We start from the raw sequence: 15,189 nt of genomic DNA on the forward strand, positions 1-15,189 counted from the left end.
AGTTACGCACACGCAAAATCTGCTGCGGACAAGCCTCACACGTCAACCGAGCGCAAAGAAACAGCAGGGAGATCGAGCCCGAGTGAAGCAGACGACAAATGCGAGAATCCCTAAGCCGACGTCACGGAGGCGCGCTTCGCAGCGCCGCCTGTGGTCGCGCTCACCGCCAATACCTCTCGTTCATTCTAACAGAGGACGCCTTCGTGCGAAATGGACTCGCGAACAAGAAAACACATAAAGTAATAAGAAAGCTTGCAATTCACTATATTTTTAGCTGGGGACAAGATTTTAATTCCGCTTTCCATCTCGCATACAGACAAAAGTATTTTTCCGTGCTACTGTGTGTCATGGTTGCCAGCATTATTTTTGGGAGGCCACATATTGATCGTAGTTCTAAAACTTTCATCCTAAAAATGTCTAGGGCGTTACGAGCAAAACCATGTCGCGCTAAGGTGTTTTAAGGGAGGCTCTTTCATTTATGTTAGAGCGCACATACTCGACAAAAATCGGTTGTCTATCCCTTTAACTCTTCAAGACACCAAAGCCATCGCTCTGATGGGATGGACGACGTCCCAACATCTGCGTCAACAGGGCGCTCATTGCCAACTCTATATAAAATTGTTCAAGCATTCGGTAAAAAAAGACGACTTGCCGATGCTCCCCGTATTAGGCCAGCTAAGCGACGACCGCTGAGGAGGACAGACTGATGATTGCAGCAGCAGTAGAAAACCATTACTTAAGCGCTGCGAAATTCGAGATGCACTAGAGTGGCACGCTTCAGCCCAAGTCATCGGGTTGAGACTTCATGAAGCCGGCATCAAAGGAAGGACGGATGCACAAAACATTCACACATCTCCACGAAGCGAATCTTGACGAGTGGGCGGAGCACTGGGGATCGTTCTTACTGTAAATCACCCGTGCCATTGCCCACTCGTGCGTTTAAATGAGTGACAACGCATGTGAACAGTACATACAATTCCAATTCCAATCCAATCCAATCAGATACATTTCAATTTAATCCACTACAATCCAGTCCATTTCAATCCAATTCAATCCAATCTAAATGCAATCCAATCGAATGCTCCTCGCGCATGCGCAACAGTGTGTACACGGACGCCATGACCCGGACAAAGCGAGGTCCTAAGGTGTTTCGCCCCTAAAAGACCCAGCTGGAAGCAAAACTATGAGACCAGCGCATGGAGTTTGCTTTTGGTAAAGGACTGGACCCAGGACAACTGGAGGGTCATGGTCTTTAGCGACGAGTCAGAATTCTGACCCGCTGGGACCAGCAAAAACGTGAGTCATCATCATCATAATCATCATCACCATCATCATCATCATCATCATCATACCATCATCACCACCATCATCATCACCATCATCATCATCATTATTATTATTATTATTATTATTATTGTTATTGTTATTATTATTATCATCGTCATCAACATCATTATCATCCCAGCCTATCTACACCCACTGCAGGGCAAATGCCTCTCCCATTAATCTCCAATTATCCCGGTCCTGTGCAAACCACGACCAATTTATCCCCGAAAACTTGATCTCAACTACCCATCCATCTTTCTGCCGCCCCCTGCCACGCTTGCCTTCTCTAGGGATCCACTCTGTTACCCTTAATGACCAACGGTTATCTTGCCTTCGCATACATGCCCGGTCCACGCCCATTTCTTCTTCTTAATTTCTACTAATATATCCTTAACCCGCGTTTGTTCCCTGACCTACGACGCTCGCTTCTTGTCCCTTAATGTTACACCTATCATCTTACGTTCCATTGCTCGCATAGTCGTCCTCAATTTAAGGTGAACCCTCGTAGTGAGCCTCCAAGTTAATAAACGCCGGTAAGGATAAATTTTGCATACTGATATAACTGGTTGATTATGAAGTTTAGCGCACCCAAGCTTCACAGGCGATGCGACGCACCGTAGTCTAGGGCTCCGGATTACTTTTGACCACCTGCAGAGGATCTTTAACATGCGCCGAAATCTCGAACACACGGGCGTTTTCGCTTCTAGGGATGTGTGCTCTCTTCTGAGCGTAATGTTTAATTGTTGGGACTGTGTCAAAGTTCTTCCTGGTATAGCAGATTTTTTACCGTCATCACGCAGGTATAACGCCAAATTTGTTTGGAAGGGGCGCTCCAGCGGGCGTACAGCAGTCCCGGTGTGGGGAGCCGCTAGCCACCAAGGCCTGCGAATACTCCACATGGTCACCGGTCGGATGACGGCAGCAGCCTACGCCGACATAATTCAAACTGTCGTTGTGCCCTACGTGTCGGATAGGTGGTTTCCAGACGGGCTGTGTCATATTTCCAGCAAGACGGTGAGCCAGTTTACACCGCCAAAGCTATTCAAGATATCATCGAAAGCCTCGGAATAACGCCCTTCCATGACTTGCCAGAAGCCCTCATTTGAACCTAATAGAAAATGGGGGGGGGGGATGTCAATCAAAACCAATTTGTCTAAACAAGCTGGTCTGTCAACCTCAGACTCCGACGAGCTGTGGATCACTATTGAAAGCGAGTGGGAGCGTCTCCGCACTGACCCGAGTCTCGTGGGCGCGCTCGACTCTATTGCCGGAAGCGTTCAGAACGCAAAGTTAGCTCGTGGAGCACAGCAAGGTGCTACGTGTCTAGTATCACCGTCGTGTCCAGTGCGACGTCTGGGGCACTTGCATCCCAGGTGGATGCACGTAGTGTAACCCACGTCATCGCAGATATCAACTAGCCGACTCCCCCCCGCTTCTTAAGGACGCCGACGTTAGTTAGCTCAGGAGCCTTATTTGGGATGCATTTAGGTCTTCCATTGAAGTGTGGAGCTTCCACTTCCACTTCATTTGACCAGCCTTGTAAGATCTGCTACAAGTTACGCCCAGGAAGTGACTGATATAAACAGGCCATTTTTCAAGCTTCTTTCGAGCTGTTCTGTGAAGAGCTTGGGCATTAAATGTGTACGTCTGTGAAGAGATTGGACATGAATTGTGCACGTCATTAGCGGATCCCTATCACGCATATATGTGCCGTTATCAGACTGAAAACCGACAGGGCGGAGTCATCCGGTCCTTATTTGCTTTGTGCGAGGCTACATTACATTTTAATGTTCTTTATGCTACCATATTTCGGGCATTTGTTTCGTTTTGAATAAATCACTAAACTCTGTATGATGCTGTGGCAGTTTTTTTTTTATTTCCGTTCTCGGAGTGTGAAAAAAGAACAACAATCGCCGAAAGCGCATCGCTGACGCTGTTCTTGAGGGCCTAGATATCGGTCGATGGCCGCTTGCACACTGCATCGAGTTTTGTGGCGTCGGCCCGTCGGCGGTGACGTGCAAAGCTGAGCGCAGAAACCGAATAATGGTGCACGCCATACCCACGCAGCGTATTGACATAACAACGACGCAGTGAACCTCAGTGCGCCAAAGCTAATGAAGACGGAAAACTCTCGCTATCGCGCTCTAAGGCAGGTAGTTTTAGCTTCTATATCCCGTCCCGGCACCGCAGGCAGCGCTCGTCACGGCGAAAGAAGGTGCGGAGGCCAAGGAGACGGGCACAGCGAGAGGCGACGCGGCCATCGCACTAATACGGGTCGCGGATGCTCCCAATCTGCCGGTCTCAAACACGGCGCTATCACTAGACATCTACCGCGTAGCCCGGAGCACGGCGCTCGAGCGTTACAGACAAGCGTTTTACCGACTGTACGGACTGTTTGGCTTGCCTTGTAATAGCGTTATCGTTTGTTATCTGCGTAAGTCAAGAGCTTACAAGCTTACAAATAATAGGGATAGGACGAAATGGCAATCTGTTCCCGCGGCCATTATCTAATCGTACGACCCTGTACAAAGAAAATATTTTCGCACACATGCTGTAAAATACCGCTGAGTCGAAAACGATGAGATATCGCACATTTCAAGAGGTCTGCGTGCAGTTCGCTTCGTTGGCTGAGTTGGTACCGACACGACGGGAACGCGAAGGTAAGCATATGTTTGCTAAATTAGAGCCTCTTGATCTTGAAATAGTTATCTACATGCTTACCTCGTTCATGGTTTCCTGATTTCGCGGAGGGATGTGCCTGTGAAGTATATGTGTCGCGCGTTTGCCGGAGAACGCGTCGAGACTGCCGCAAAATAGAACGCCGTTGAACAACAACGAGCACAGGACAGCACATTTAAGTGCAGAGCACTTTAGGGGCTCGCCTTGTCGTCGTAGCTGGCTCGCTGGAACCAAGTAGAGCCACACGGCGTTCCTTCGTAGCGGCTGTCGTCGCGGCGTAACCCAGAGGCTTCGAAAGCCAAGCGGTTTATATAGTCATAAGCGTTCGAAACTCGTGAGCCGCTGGCGCTTGTCATACATCTCCCCGTTGTTTAGCGCAAATAAAACTGACCCGCCGCGGTGGCTCAGTGGCTAAGGCGTTGTGCTGCTTAGCACGAGGTCGCGGGCTCGATTCCCGGCCGCGGCGACCGCTATTCTGGTGGAGGCGGAAAGCAAAAACGCCCGTTTGTACGAGATTTCGGCGCACGTTAAAGAACCCCAGGTGGTCTGAATTAATCCGGAGTCCTCCACTACTGCACGCCTCATCGCCTGCGTTGCGTCGGAGCGTTAAACCCTGCAATCAATCAATCAATCAATCAATCAATCAATCAATCAATCAATCAATCAATCAATCAATCAATCAATCAATCAATCAATCAATCAATCAATCAACGAAAGAAAACTGCAGGTACATTTGAGGCAAAATATGCATAGTTTCAGGCAGGGTGCGCGCGAGCCCTGCGATGCCGGTAAATTTGAATTGCATTGGGTGGTAGCAGTAAGTGGATAATGGCGCTACAGCCCATTATGGGGAATCACTGCTGTGCACTTCCGACAGCGTTTGCATTGAGTGGAACGGCATTAATTTTTTTAGGCTGTTGATTATTCATATCCGTCAGCCTGCACTTCACGAAAATAAATTTGGGCTCATCACAGTACAGATTACGCAAGTACGCAAAACGTAAGGCGAAATTGTCTAAGATGAATCAAGCGTCGGCCACCCTTCTCGCGGGTCATATTATACGAACACCGTTTGGTGCGCCTAATGACGGAATTTGGAGCACTCCAACAATATTTTATAGAGGTCAGAGCGCACATAACCTGTGATTTCGGGTAATTAACCAACTTCCAACCGCTTGTTCTTATTTCTTAATTTTATGGGACTATTTATTACTATTACAGCCTCCCTGCAAAAATCTGCAGAAATTCATTGAATTTTCTACTAATGCCTGGCAGTCTTCTGCCGCTTTTCTAGTGTGAGCTCTTACAGCCCAATATTTTGGTTTTTCTAAATTCTGTCCAACCAATGACCTCCATTTACGCTATTATGGCGATTACCGGTCTTACTCCCGCCAAATTAGCCTTTTTGTGTAAATGAACGGTGTTATACAGTGTTCGTCATTGTTGCTACGTTTTCTTATTTCTTGGTTCTCCAAAATTCTGTTGGACCAATTGTTTCCATTTACGCTATTAGAATGATTAGAGGTGGAACTTCTGCGAAATGTGCATTATTGTGGAAATGCAGGGCGTCACACTATTCGTCATTTTCAGTATTTTTTTATATTTTTCCCAATTCTTGGTTTTTCAAAATTCTGTTCGACCAATTATCTCTGTTTATGATACTGTAACTTCTAAAGATGGAAATCCTCCGAAATCTGCATTATTGTGGAAATGCAGGCTTTTACACGGTCCCGGCTGCGGGGGTACTCGGTTAAGACTGCAACTATTGTCGGTCGAAAAAAAAAAAAAAAAAGACTCCCACTCAAGACGTCCACGTGCTCGGTGGAGGCAATAGCTAAAATATCTATGCCGAAATGGCATTAACATCTCATGAAGTACACAAATGGGCCTACAGAGCCAGCTCGCATATCAACCACTGCTCGTATTGGGATCATACATGCATCCCTAATCTCCATCACATCATATGGCAGTGTACGCACCCCACGAGTAGTCACGAGCCACTATTGAAACTCGGTTTCTCATATGCAGACCAAGAAGCGCATTGCGACGAGTTTGAGCAGACCCTTCGTCGCTAGAGGAGGAGGAATACCTTTATTATCAGAGGGGGCATGTATGCCCAGTTGGGAAAAGACAGGGACACGGTCGAAGGGAGGGAATAACCGAAAAAAAAATCACGGTTCAGGGTTCAATCCCTTGAAACGGTGCATAGCATTTTAAAGTCAATGGTTCCATGAAGATATCGTTCGTAGATTTCGTGAAGAGATAGTAGGTGCTACGTTTATGACAGGAGTCGGTCCAGGTTTTCCCACCAACTTGTAGAGACTACTGGTCAGTGAATTCAATAATTTTCCCTGGCGCTGAGTGGTTCTCTAAAACACGTTGTAAATATCTTCTTCATTTGCGGGTGGGGAACCGAGGCCACATAGTGGCTCGCGACCGGCCGTAAAGTGTGCACAGTGCCATATCAAATGATTTAGGTTAGGAATGCACGTCTCGTCACAATACGGCCAGCGTTGGATGTGCGAGAGGCCCCGCGGGTCCATTTATGTACTACAAGAGGGGTTAGGGCTGTGTTAGCATAGATGGTATCAGCTATCAACTCCCCTGAACGTGTTAGTGTCTTGGGGGAGGTGATGGAATGATTGAATATGCACTAACCAGTTGTGTATACAAGCTGGTGGGATAACCTGGCCCGACTCATGTTGCCCACCAGCCCCTTCACAGACTTTAAGAACTGCTATATTATCTTCACGGAACTGAGCTCTACCCGGTTACTTGTGAGTTCCCTAAACTTGCACAAACCGGGTAACCTTGAACCGGAGCTGTCTTAGATCACTCCATCCCTGCGTGCCACTCTCCCTCCCCACCCGGACATTCATGCCCCCAAGACAATAAAGCTGTTGTCCGGCTCTCTATCTAATACCGTTTTATATTTTCGCATTACTTGGGACAATAGCAGCCAACCATTGTCCTGAAGAGGAAAGGGTATAACAGCTGCATCTTACCGGGACTCGACTACGGGGCAAAAACTTGGAAGCTCACTAAAAGGGTTCAACTTAAATTGAGTACGACTCAGCCAGCAATGGAGCGGAAGATGATAGATGTAACATTAAGGGACAAGAAAAGAGCGGAGTGGGTCACGGAACAAACGCGTTGTGGGGACATATTAGTAGAAATTAAGACGAAGAAACGGGCGTGGGCAGGGCATCTAATGCGAGGGCTAGATAACCGTTGGTCATTAAGGGTAACAGTGGATCCATAGAGAAGGCAAGCGTGGCCGGGGGCGGAAGAAAGTTAGGTGGGCAGATGAGATCAAGAAGTTTGCTGGAATAAATTGGTCGCAGTTAGCACAGGACCGGGATGATTGGAAATATATGGGAGCGGCCTTTGCCGTACAGTGGGCACAGATATGCTGCTGCTACTGCTGATGATGATGATTATTTGGTTCAGGACTGCATAGAGCATTTAATCTTGTCCTGCGCAAGTTGGGAGGTATTTCAAAAAGTGGAGGAAGAAAACTGCGCGATGTAAACTTTGTACGCCATTCTATTTAGTATGACGGAACCATGGTAGAGCAAAGTATCTGACGGCAGTAGCGGTAATTTTTCTGTGGGACAAGACACACGGAAATTTTCAAACATAAAAAGTAAACTGATTTGTTTAAAGTTATTCCTACAAAGATTTACCTCTAGTAAAACCTCCAAACTTCAGAGTGCTGCGGTGCGATTGACCGGAGACGGTTTGTCACCACGCGCCCTCAACGAAAGCCTCCGAAATCAGGGAAGGCATTCAACGATGTCAAATCGGCGCGCTTATCGTTTCTTTGTATTCAGTATTTCAGCGGTCCTGTTAAAAAAATTTGAGCCATCCCACTCTGTGAAGGTGAATGATCCGAGAGAAGTGTTTTAGCTCACTATATAATTTGACAGAGTATTCAGCGGAAAAATACTGGCAACGTGTGAACCTCTGCAGTGTTAACGGCGGCCGTCCCTAAGGAAGACACATACATACACGCACACGCATTTATTTTGACTTTAAGTATATTGAGACTGGTGGCTATTGATAACTAATGTGCAGCAAATGCATACAAAAGTGAGGAGACGTATGTTCGTAAGGTAAAAGTCAAGTTTTGATCTCGGAAACGGCGCCTATTTTGAACTAATCTACCTCATACGCCTACTGAAAGGATGCGACGTAAAGGCTTGACGTCGAAACCATGTTTTATGCAAAATGCATTATAGTCGGGGGTTGTCGTGCGTCCCTTGGCCGGCGTGCGCAGCGCGTCTGATGATGATTGTGGCATGATGCCCCTAGGGATCGGCCAACCAAACAATCCATCACGAGATAGCATCGCGTTCAACCACCATCGTCATCTTCCCGTAGGGGAACCGCTGAAGAAGAAGAAGGAGAAGAAGACTCTTCTTATTTTTCTTTATTTAATTATTTATTTACTTATTTCCTTTTTTTTCAATATTACCCAAATTCCAAACTCAATTCCTCCAACACAAGAAAAAGAAAAGCTTCCAAATTTTTATAATTTTCTTTGAATCATTCTAATTTTCTAATTTTCTTTGAATCACATTCGAATTAACCACTGATGTTTGGCCGATCCCCTGATTGGGTATGCGCCAATATACAAAGGAACAACAACAACAACAACAACAACAACAAAGCTGCGAAGAGGAGGGCTGCGTGAGTTTTGGCTACCGTTATCCTCCTCGGCCGGCGCATCTTCCCGATCTGAACCCGGTCGAAGAGCGGCTCATCGCACCTCGACTCCCCTTCATGAGCATCAGGCGGCTGACTCGAGGCAACGGGCAGTTTGGAATCAAGGGACAGGCGGTGAACGTGCCCATCGACGTATCGAAGGTTGTGCGGTGCCTTCCTCGCATGGTACCCGAGGACGTTGCGTTCGACGTTCGCATTTCTGCATCCTCACAATCCCCCTCGGGGAGGTGCGGGGGAATTTTTTTAACGGTGTGCGACTTTGGTTGCGGTGGCATGCCTGTAGTACACACACCAGGACACTCACACTCATTTTCCGAAGACATCGTGCTTTGTGCGCGTAGATGGAATAGACATGTGACTAGAGCCGTATAAGGTACGGTTTGAAGTCCGACATCTACGTAATGACGAAAGGCCCATGCAGTTTGTGACGAAAGCGTTTTTCTCGGCATGGACTTTTTTTTCTCAGCAGCAGGACATCAGCTGGTGCCCTTATACCCTGCAGCTGTCAAGGTTCTTGTAAAAAACGGAACCAGCTGTATCGCTCGCCTGTAAAAAGGCCTTCGCATTGCTGGTTGCTTCTGTATACTCCGCGAGGTACCATAAATGGCACACGAGAGAAGTTAACGGTTCAGTTTAATGATCAGATTAGCCTTGTGCGCGCCCTCAATGCCACACCAGAGAGTATGCCCTCCCTTTTGTTGTCGACAGGAGTATGCAGTGCTCGCAAGCAAACTTGAAATTGCGCTAAACGTCATCGGTACGCAATCACCGTTCAAAACAAGGCGAACCCCATTGGCCACGGTGGAAAAAATTCACGCAGCTCCACGAAGTGAATCATGACGAGTGGGCGAAGCACAGGGGACCGTTCCTACTGTAAATCACCCGTGGCATTGCCCACTCGCGCATGTAAATGAGTGAAAACGCGTGTGTACAGTATATACAATTCCAATCGAATCCAATCTGATACAATTCAATTTATTCCAATCCAATCCAATCCAATCCAATTCTCCTCGCGCAAGCGTAACACTGTGTATACGGACGCCAAGGGACAAGCCACGTACAAAGCGAGGTCCTAAGGTGCTTTGCCCCTAAAAGCGCGCAAGTTAGCGTATGCTGCTGAAGTTGCAACGTGCTGTCGGCGTGAAAATCTGGGCCAATACCGTCATTGTGCAGTTTACAATCGTACGGTGTTCCTTCTACCTTCTTGCGTTGCTCGGATCATCGAGGAAGAGTTGAAATTCTCGCTTTCGCGTTTCTCCTGCAGAAGATCGACATGGCGGTCACTTCGACTGAGTGTATTGGCTGGACTGCTGCAACTGCTTTAATCGTTGTGACAGCTTTTTGGAGGTAGGTGTCTTAAATCGAACCACTGTAGATCTTTGTACTTGCGACTTTTTTAGCTTTGTCAAAAGAATGTTAGTTTCGTTCTATCCCGAAGTTAATGCTGGCGAGTAGGCTGTGGTTGTAGGGTGAGAAACTCAACTCGATAGCGAACATCACGTTAGTTTAGAAATACGCCAGGAGCACAAGCAAGATGAATCGGTAATGTGTAACATGCACCTAATTAAACAAGAATGGGTGCGGCCCCCGTAGCAATTATTACTAAAAAATCACTAAACGCGGTCAAAGTTCACACTTCTGAAAGCTGAAGTCTTTCAGGTTCTCTACTACAAATAATGTTAAGGACGCACTGGAGGATCGCCCTATAACATTGTGAAATCACTAGAACGCCGAAGGTGTTTTATTTTGACCCAATTTATGTGATATATTTTTGTTGCATTCTTTCCTTAAAACTTTTTCTGGCGTTCTTTGGTTGACTACGTAATGTTTGTCCTAACTCGATTTTATTTGCATTAAGCAGAAGCTTGTATTGGTAATGTAACAGCCGCATGAAAAATTGAAGTAATACTCAACTGATAGGATTTATGACTACATCGTCCAATTATAGAATAGTCGACTGAAAACCGATGTTTTGAAAACTTAAAGGCTTATTTGTGGAACCGGGAATGGGCATGGAAACATGATTTGTTCAATATACAGCAACTGGTTCAATAAAACACGTCTGAATGCTTTTAAATTTCGAACAAACGCGTTTTCAGATGGCGCAAGCGAACGTTTAGAGTTTTCAAAGACCAAGGAATACCCGGTCCCGAGCCTGACATTATATCGGGCAACTTCCATCGCTTTTGGAACAAGGTGAGTGATACAGAGATCCGCCAACGAAAAAGTAATCCTGAAACGCGGGAATAACTGTGAAATGCCACCACAAACGTCCCACACCTGAAAGAAACTATGGTTAGGTTAACAACTTGAAGGACACGTGCAATATAGGAAGAATATGTTCGTGTACCCCTCTACTTCTTGCCGTCGGCCATTTTGGTTTCAGCCGTTTTGAGCGCCTGCGGCAAAATTTTCCTAGACAAGGAGAGTTAACATGACTTACATGTCGACAAGAGTCTTCCAAAATAAACGTACTCCAAACAGGCATGGAGGACGTTTGTCAGCGTTTAAGTCAGATATGTGGACAAGTGGACCCACCAAACACGGCCATCAAACCCGTATGCTAATATAAGAGGCTTGCTATAACTTACAATAAAGGCATTAAATAAGTGTTCGCAATATGTTGTCCTTATTCTTACCTGTAATGTTTACTAAGCGCGAGCAGAGGTTGAATATTGGTTTCACAAGGATGTCGCACAACTTGCGATTGTCGACAGAGATATACGATTGCATCATAGATGGAACATCACTCTTGCATTTTCGCTGTTTTTCTGGTTGTGCCGATTATAGCAGCTGTTCGCTGCTTGTGCCGATTATGCAGCATCAAGATGTTTCCTCCGAAGGATTTTATAACTGGCTTGTGTTCACTTTGTATACAAATAGAAACCTCGCTTTTAGGTAACATACTTGAAGCAATGCGTAATGGGTTGCTCAGTTACATCTTTTTTTTTAATTTTCATAATGGCGCCGTCAGGACATGATAAAGGTGATGGATGAGTGGTCGAAAACGTACGGCGACATCTATGGGTAAGATTCAATTCTTTTGGGGCTTTTACGCGAAAGTGCGTGGGGTAATAACGAATCAGCACTTACAGGTGATTCTTGAACGAGAAATTTGAAACGTTTCGAACGTCAATTAGTGTAGACGAAACGAGCGTTTATAAAACTAACTTCTGAGAAAGTGCTCCAGTGACCTCTTCCCTGACGGTGCCTACGGCTTGGTGGTCACTATAAAAACTGGCAACTGATAAGATAATCAGGCTATATTTGCTACGAATTACTCCTGGCTTTTCAACTAATTATTTTCCTACGTATCTAACGGGGAACAAGCTGTTCTTCACAACAGGCTGGGAAGCGCTGTTGTATGATCTTCAAACCATATTCCGTTTAAAGAGGTTGAACGTCGAAATGAGTGATTTGTCCATCATAAGAAGCCAAATTGAGATCTGGCACATGGGAGCATTGGCTTCAAGAGAGGTGCGAGAGATAATGTGACCTGTAAGGTGGTCTGGAACCACTTCAAAATTAGCGCCATAGTTCTGATTATAACAAAAAGATAGCATGGTACAATAAATTAGTATCATTTTGAAATTTTAACTCAGCCCATTTTAAAACAAACTGCTTTAAAAGCTTTGCATGGTTGTAATTTTCATTTGTAATTCAAAACGTCTTTTACAGCTTCCTTCCCCTGCCCTGTTCTGCCACCAGAATGCCGGGTGGGGCATCTCAGGGTCGCTTCATTTATTTCAAAACTGCTATGGCTAATTCTGTGACAACCGGTAACTTCACAATTTGCACTGTTTTCTTGTCTCGCCAAACGTGTCATAATTTGATACAAGACCCATTGGTGAAATAGCCAGTCGCAGAAACGTTCGGGGGTGTGCTCTACAGATGCCTGTTGACTGTAACTTGTCGAGGGAACAGTACATCTCAAAAATTTTAAACGTTCTACAAAGTAATTCTAGCTGAGGGGCAGTGTTCCGAAAAGAAAAATGAAGACAGCTTGAGTTGGTCTAAATTAGCTTACGACACTGAAGGTAGGCTAACAGAAGGTACTAAGTTCCCCCTTTCTTTTTTTTGCTTGCGCAGCATGTTCCATGGAGACGCACCTTTCCTTGTGGTAAAAGATCTGGATCTACTTCGACGTGTCTTTATTACTGACTTTGAATTGTTCTCGGAACGAGGCGTAAGTACAGATGCTTTCCCCTCTTCTGGCGGTTACCTTTGCTGGCCATAAAAAAACAAACTGAACAGCTGTACCACACGAAACCTGATGTTGTGTTGCTTCTTTAAGGAAATAATAAATATCTGCGAACCGCACACAGGCGCACATCTTTTGTTACAAGCATTTACCTGCTTGTTACCATGCTTCATTGTCCCACAGCCATACGTTGCCTTTCTCCGCTTGCCACCCCCCACCCCCCGAACCACAGGGCCTGCGTTGTTGTGCGGTCCGCTTGCAAACAAGTGTGCGTCAGTGTAATTCGATTCCGTGATCACTGAAGAAATCCTTTTCTGTTAAGGCGAAAGCTTATATGTCCCGTCGTTCTGCCCAACTTGTACGTCCTTGGGCGTCCACAGCTATCGTATTCTAAAGACAGGCGCGTACTATGAAAAAAATTAAGACGGTAGCTAAGGCTAAATAAACACATTTCTGGAGATCAAAATTGGCGTCAACACCACACGGCGATCGAGTAACGTTGATCCAAAAGCGAGCGAAAGGCGGATGTCGAGCTAAAGAACATCACACAATTTTTTTCAAATAAAGTGCTACGAGTTGTGCCGCGCCTCCGCCAGATGGCGCCACGGGTCCCGCGACCGACAGAAGACGCAGTGAAACCTCCCCCTCGCGAGGGGCACGATCAAATGCAGAGCATTTCCGGTGGCGCGCGACGTTAAGTAGTTTGCGTTACGTTAATGTTGTTGCACTTGTGGCAACTGCTGACGAGCGAGCATTCGTCAGCACTAATTTGAATGAGTCAACGATATAAGGCGCGTTCGTAGCTTCCAGATCTGTGTCGGCTTTGTGGCGCAGTGGGTAGAGCACCATGTACATTGCGTTCCGCCCGCAGGGTCGAGGGATCGAAACCGGGCGCCGGATAGTATTTTTTTATATATAGTAGGGAGGGGTGCGGTGCGGACTACGGACGTCAACGCGGCTGACATCGTGAGTTTCTGAAATGCTCTGCATTTAAAAAGTCGCGCTATGGAAGACCTCACGCTTCAGACACGTTCAGCCTCTCCCCTTCTCAATAGAGTTCAAGCAAAATTTGGAGGACAACAAAATTACGGTAACTAATAAGGGCGACAAAATTTCAATTTAACGGGTAGATAAGTAGATAATACTTTAAGCCACGGATAAACGAAAGAAACGTATGTTTAATGCAGCCGGCCTCTTAAATACAGGCACGAACATAAGTTTGACCAATTCGCTTCGGTGTCCCTTGAAAGGACGCATGATTTCGGCCGTCCGATTGCCGAAAAAGTATGTATGTAAGCGTGGAGTAATGGATGCGGGCCCATAATGCCTTTTTTCTTCTCTGTGACCGCAGGAAGTGTGGCGAATGCTGATGGTAAAGCCAGCGCTGCGCAATCTCATCACCTTTGCCAAGGGGCACTACTGGAAATTCGCCAGGAGCTCCATCTCCAAGGCATTAACAGTCTCGAGGCTTCGATCTGTAAGAAAACTTTGCCATCATGAAATTCCTTGGATGTATTCATAGAGCAGCACTGTTACTTCCACTCCCTCCAATCTCTCGCCAATTCAGATCTGTGCTATAGTTAGAACTCAGGTGTTTACCTGGTAACAGCAACGTCATATGAAAGGGCGTGTAGATTACCCATAACCTTCTTAGACGAGGTGGGCTACATCAGGTTGTTTCGACCTTATGAGATATACCTTAACCTGTAGTGGGCGCAGTTCCAACACGTCCGTCGCCGTCGCACGAGCACTTGCGTCGCTATTTTTTGTTCAGTAGTAAACCGGGAGCTGTAGCAAAAGAAACACCTTCAGAGCGAATACGAATCACGATGCTGAATCCTGGACCATGGAGTAGTCACACGAGTGCGAAAAAAAAAACAACGAAGGAAGCTCAAACTAACGCATAAGGCTTGAATGTGGCGAAGCTATACGCAATCTTAGCGACCATCATGACGGTTTAAGTCCCCGATTGCAGCCGATTTGTTTCTTATTCGCTGCCGCAACGACCTTTACTCCATCTTCGTTGCTATAACGGCGGAGAGACAAATCGAACAAGCAGAACGAACAAACGGAACGAGCACTTTTAAACTAGGCACCCAAAGGTGCAATGTCTACCCCATCACGTGTTCTGTCTAGAGCAGGAGGCGTGATTCCTCTCCTAACAGCCACAGCCGACTGAGTAAGCCGTTTGGATCTCAGGTACTAACCAACGGTCCCAGCCGAGTGATTTTATTTCTGTCATTCAATGTTACTAG

The 15,189-nt window shown here is 46.2% G+C and overlaps 1 protein-coding gene across 1 annotated transcript in view; it reads left to right on the plus strand.

Annotated features, from left to right (window-relative positions):
* The first annotated feature begins 3,751 nt into the window (after nt 1-3,751).
* The window catches only part of LOC144138329 (cytochrome P450 6B5-like), a 51,381-nt gene continuing 39,943 nt past the window's right edge, over nt 3,752-15,189 (plus strand). The window contains exons 1-6 of the mRNA XM_077670556.1: nt 3,752-3,986; nt 9,998-10,080; nt 10,833-10,929; nt 11,708-11,760; nt 12,823-12,919; nt 14,286-14,411. Coding sequence (XP_077526682.1) covers nt 10,007-10,080; nt 10,833-10,929; nt 11,708-11,760; nt 12,823-12,919; nt 14,286-14,411 — 447 coding nt within the window. The 5' untranslated portion in view covers nt 3,752-3,986; nt 9,998-10,006. The remainder of the gene's footprint in view (nt 3,987-9,997; nt 10,081-10,832; nt 10,930-11,707; nt 11,761-12,822; nt 12,920-14,285; nt 14,412-15,189) is intronic.

The sequence above is a fragment of the Haemaphysalis longicornis genome, unplaced genomic scaffold (assembly GCF_048455015.1).
Source record: "Haemaphysalis longicornis isolate Haplotype H1 unplaced genomic scaffold, Haemaphysalis longicornis Haplotype H1 scaffold_5, whole genome shotgun sequence".
NCBI lineage: Eukaryota > Metazoa > Arthropoda > Arachnida > Ixodida > Ixodidae > Haemaphysalis > Haemaphysalis longicornis.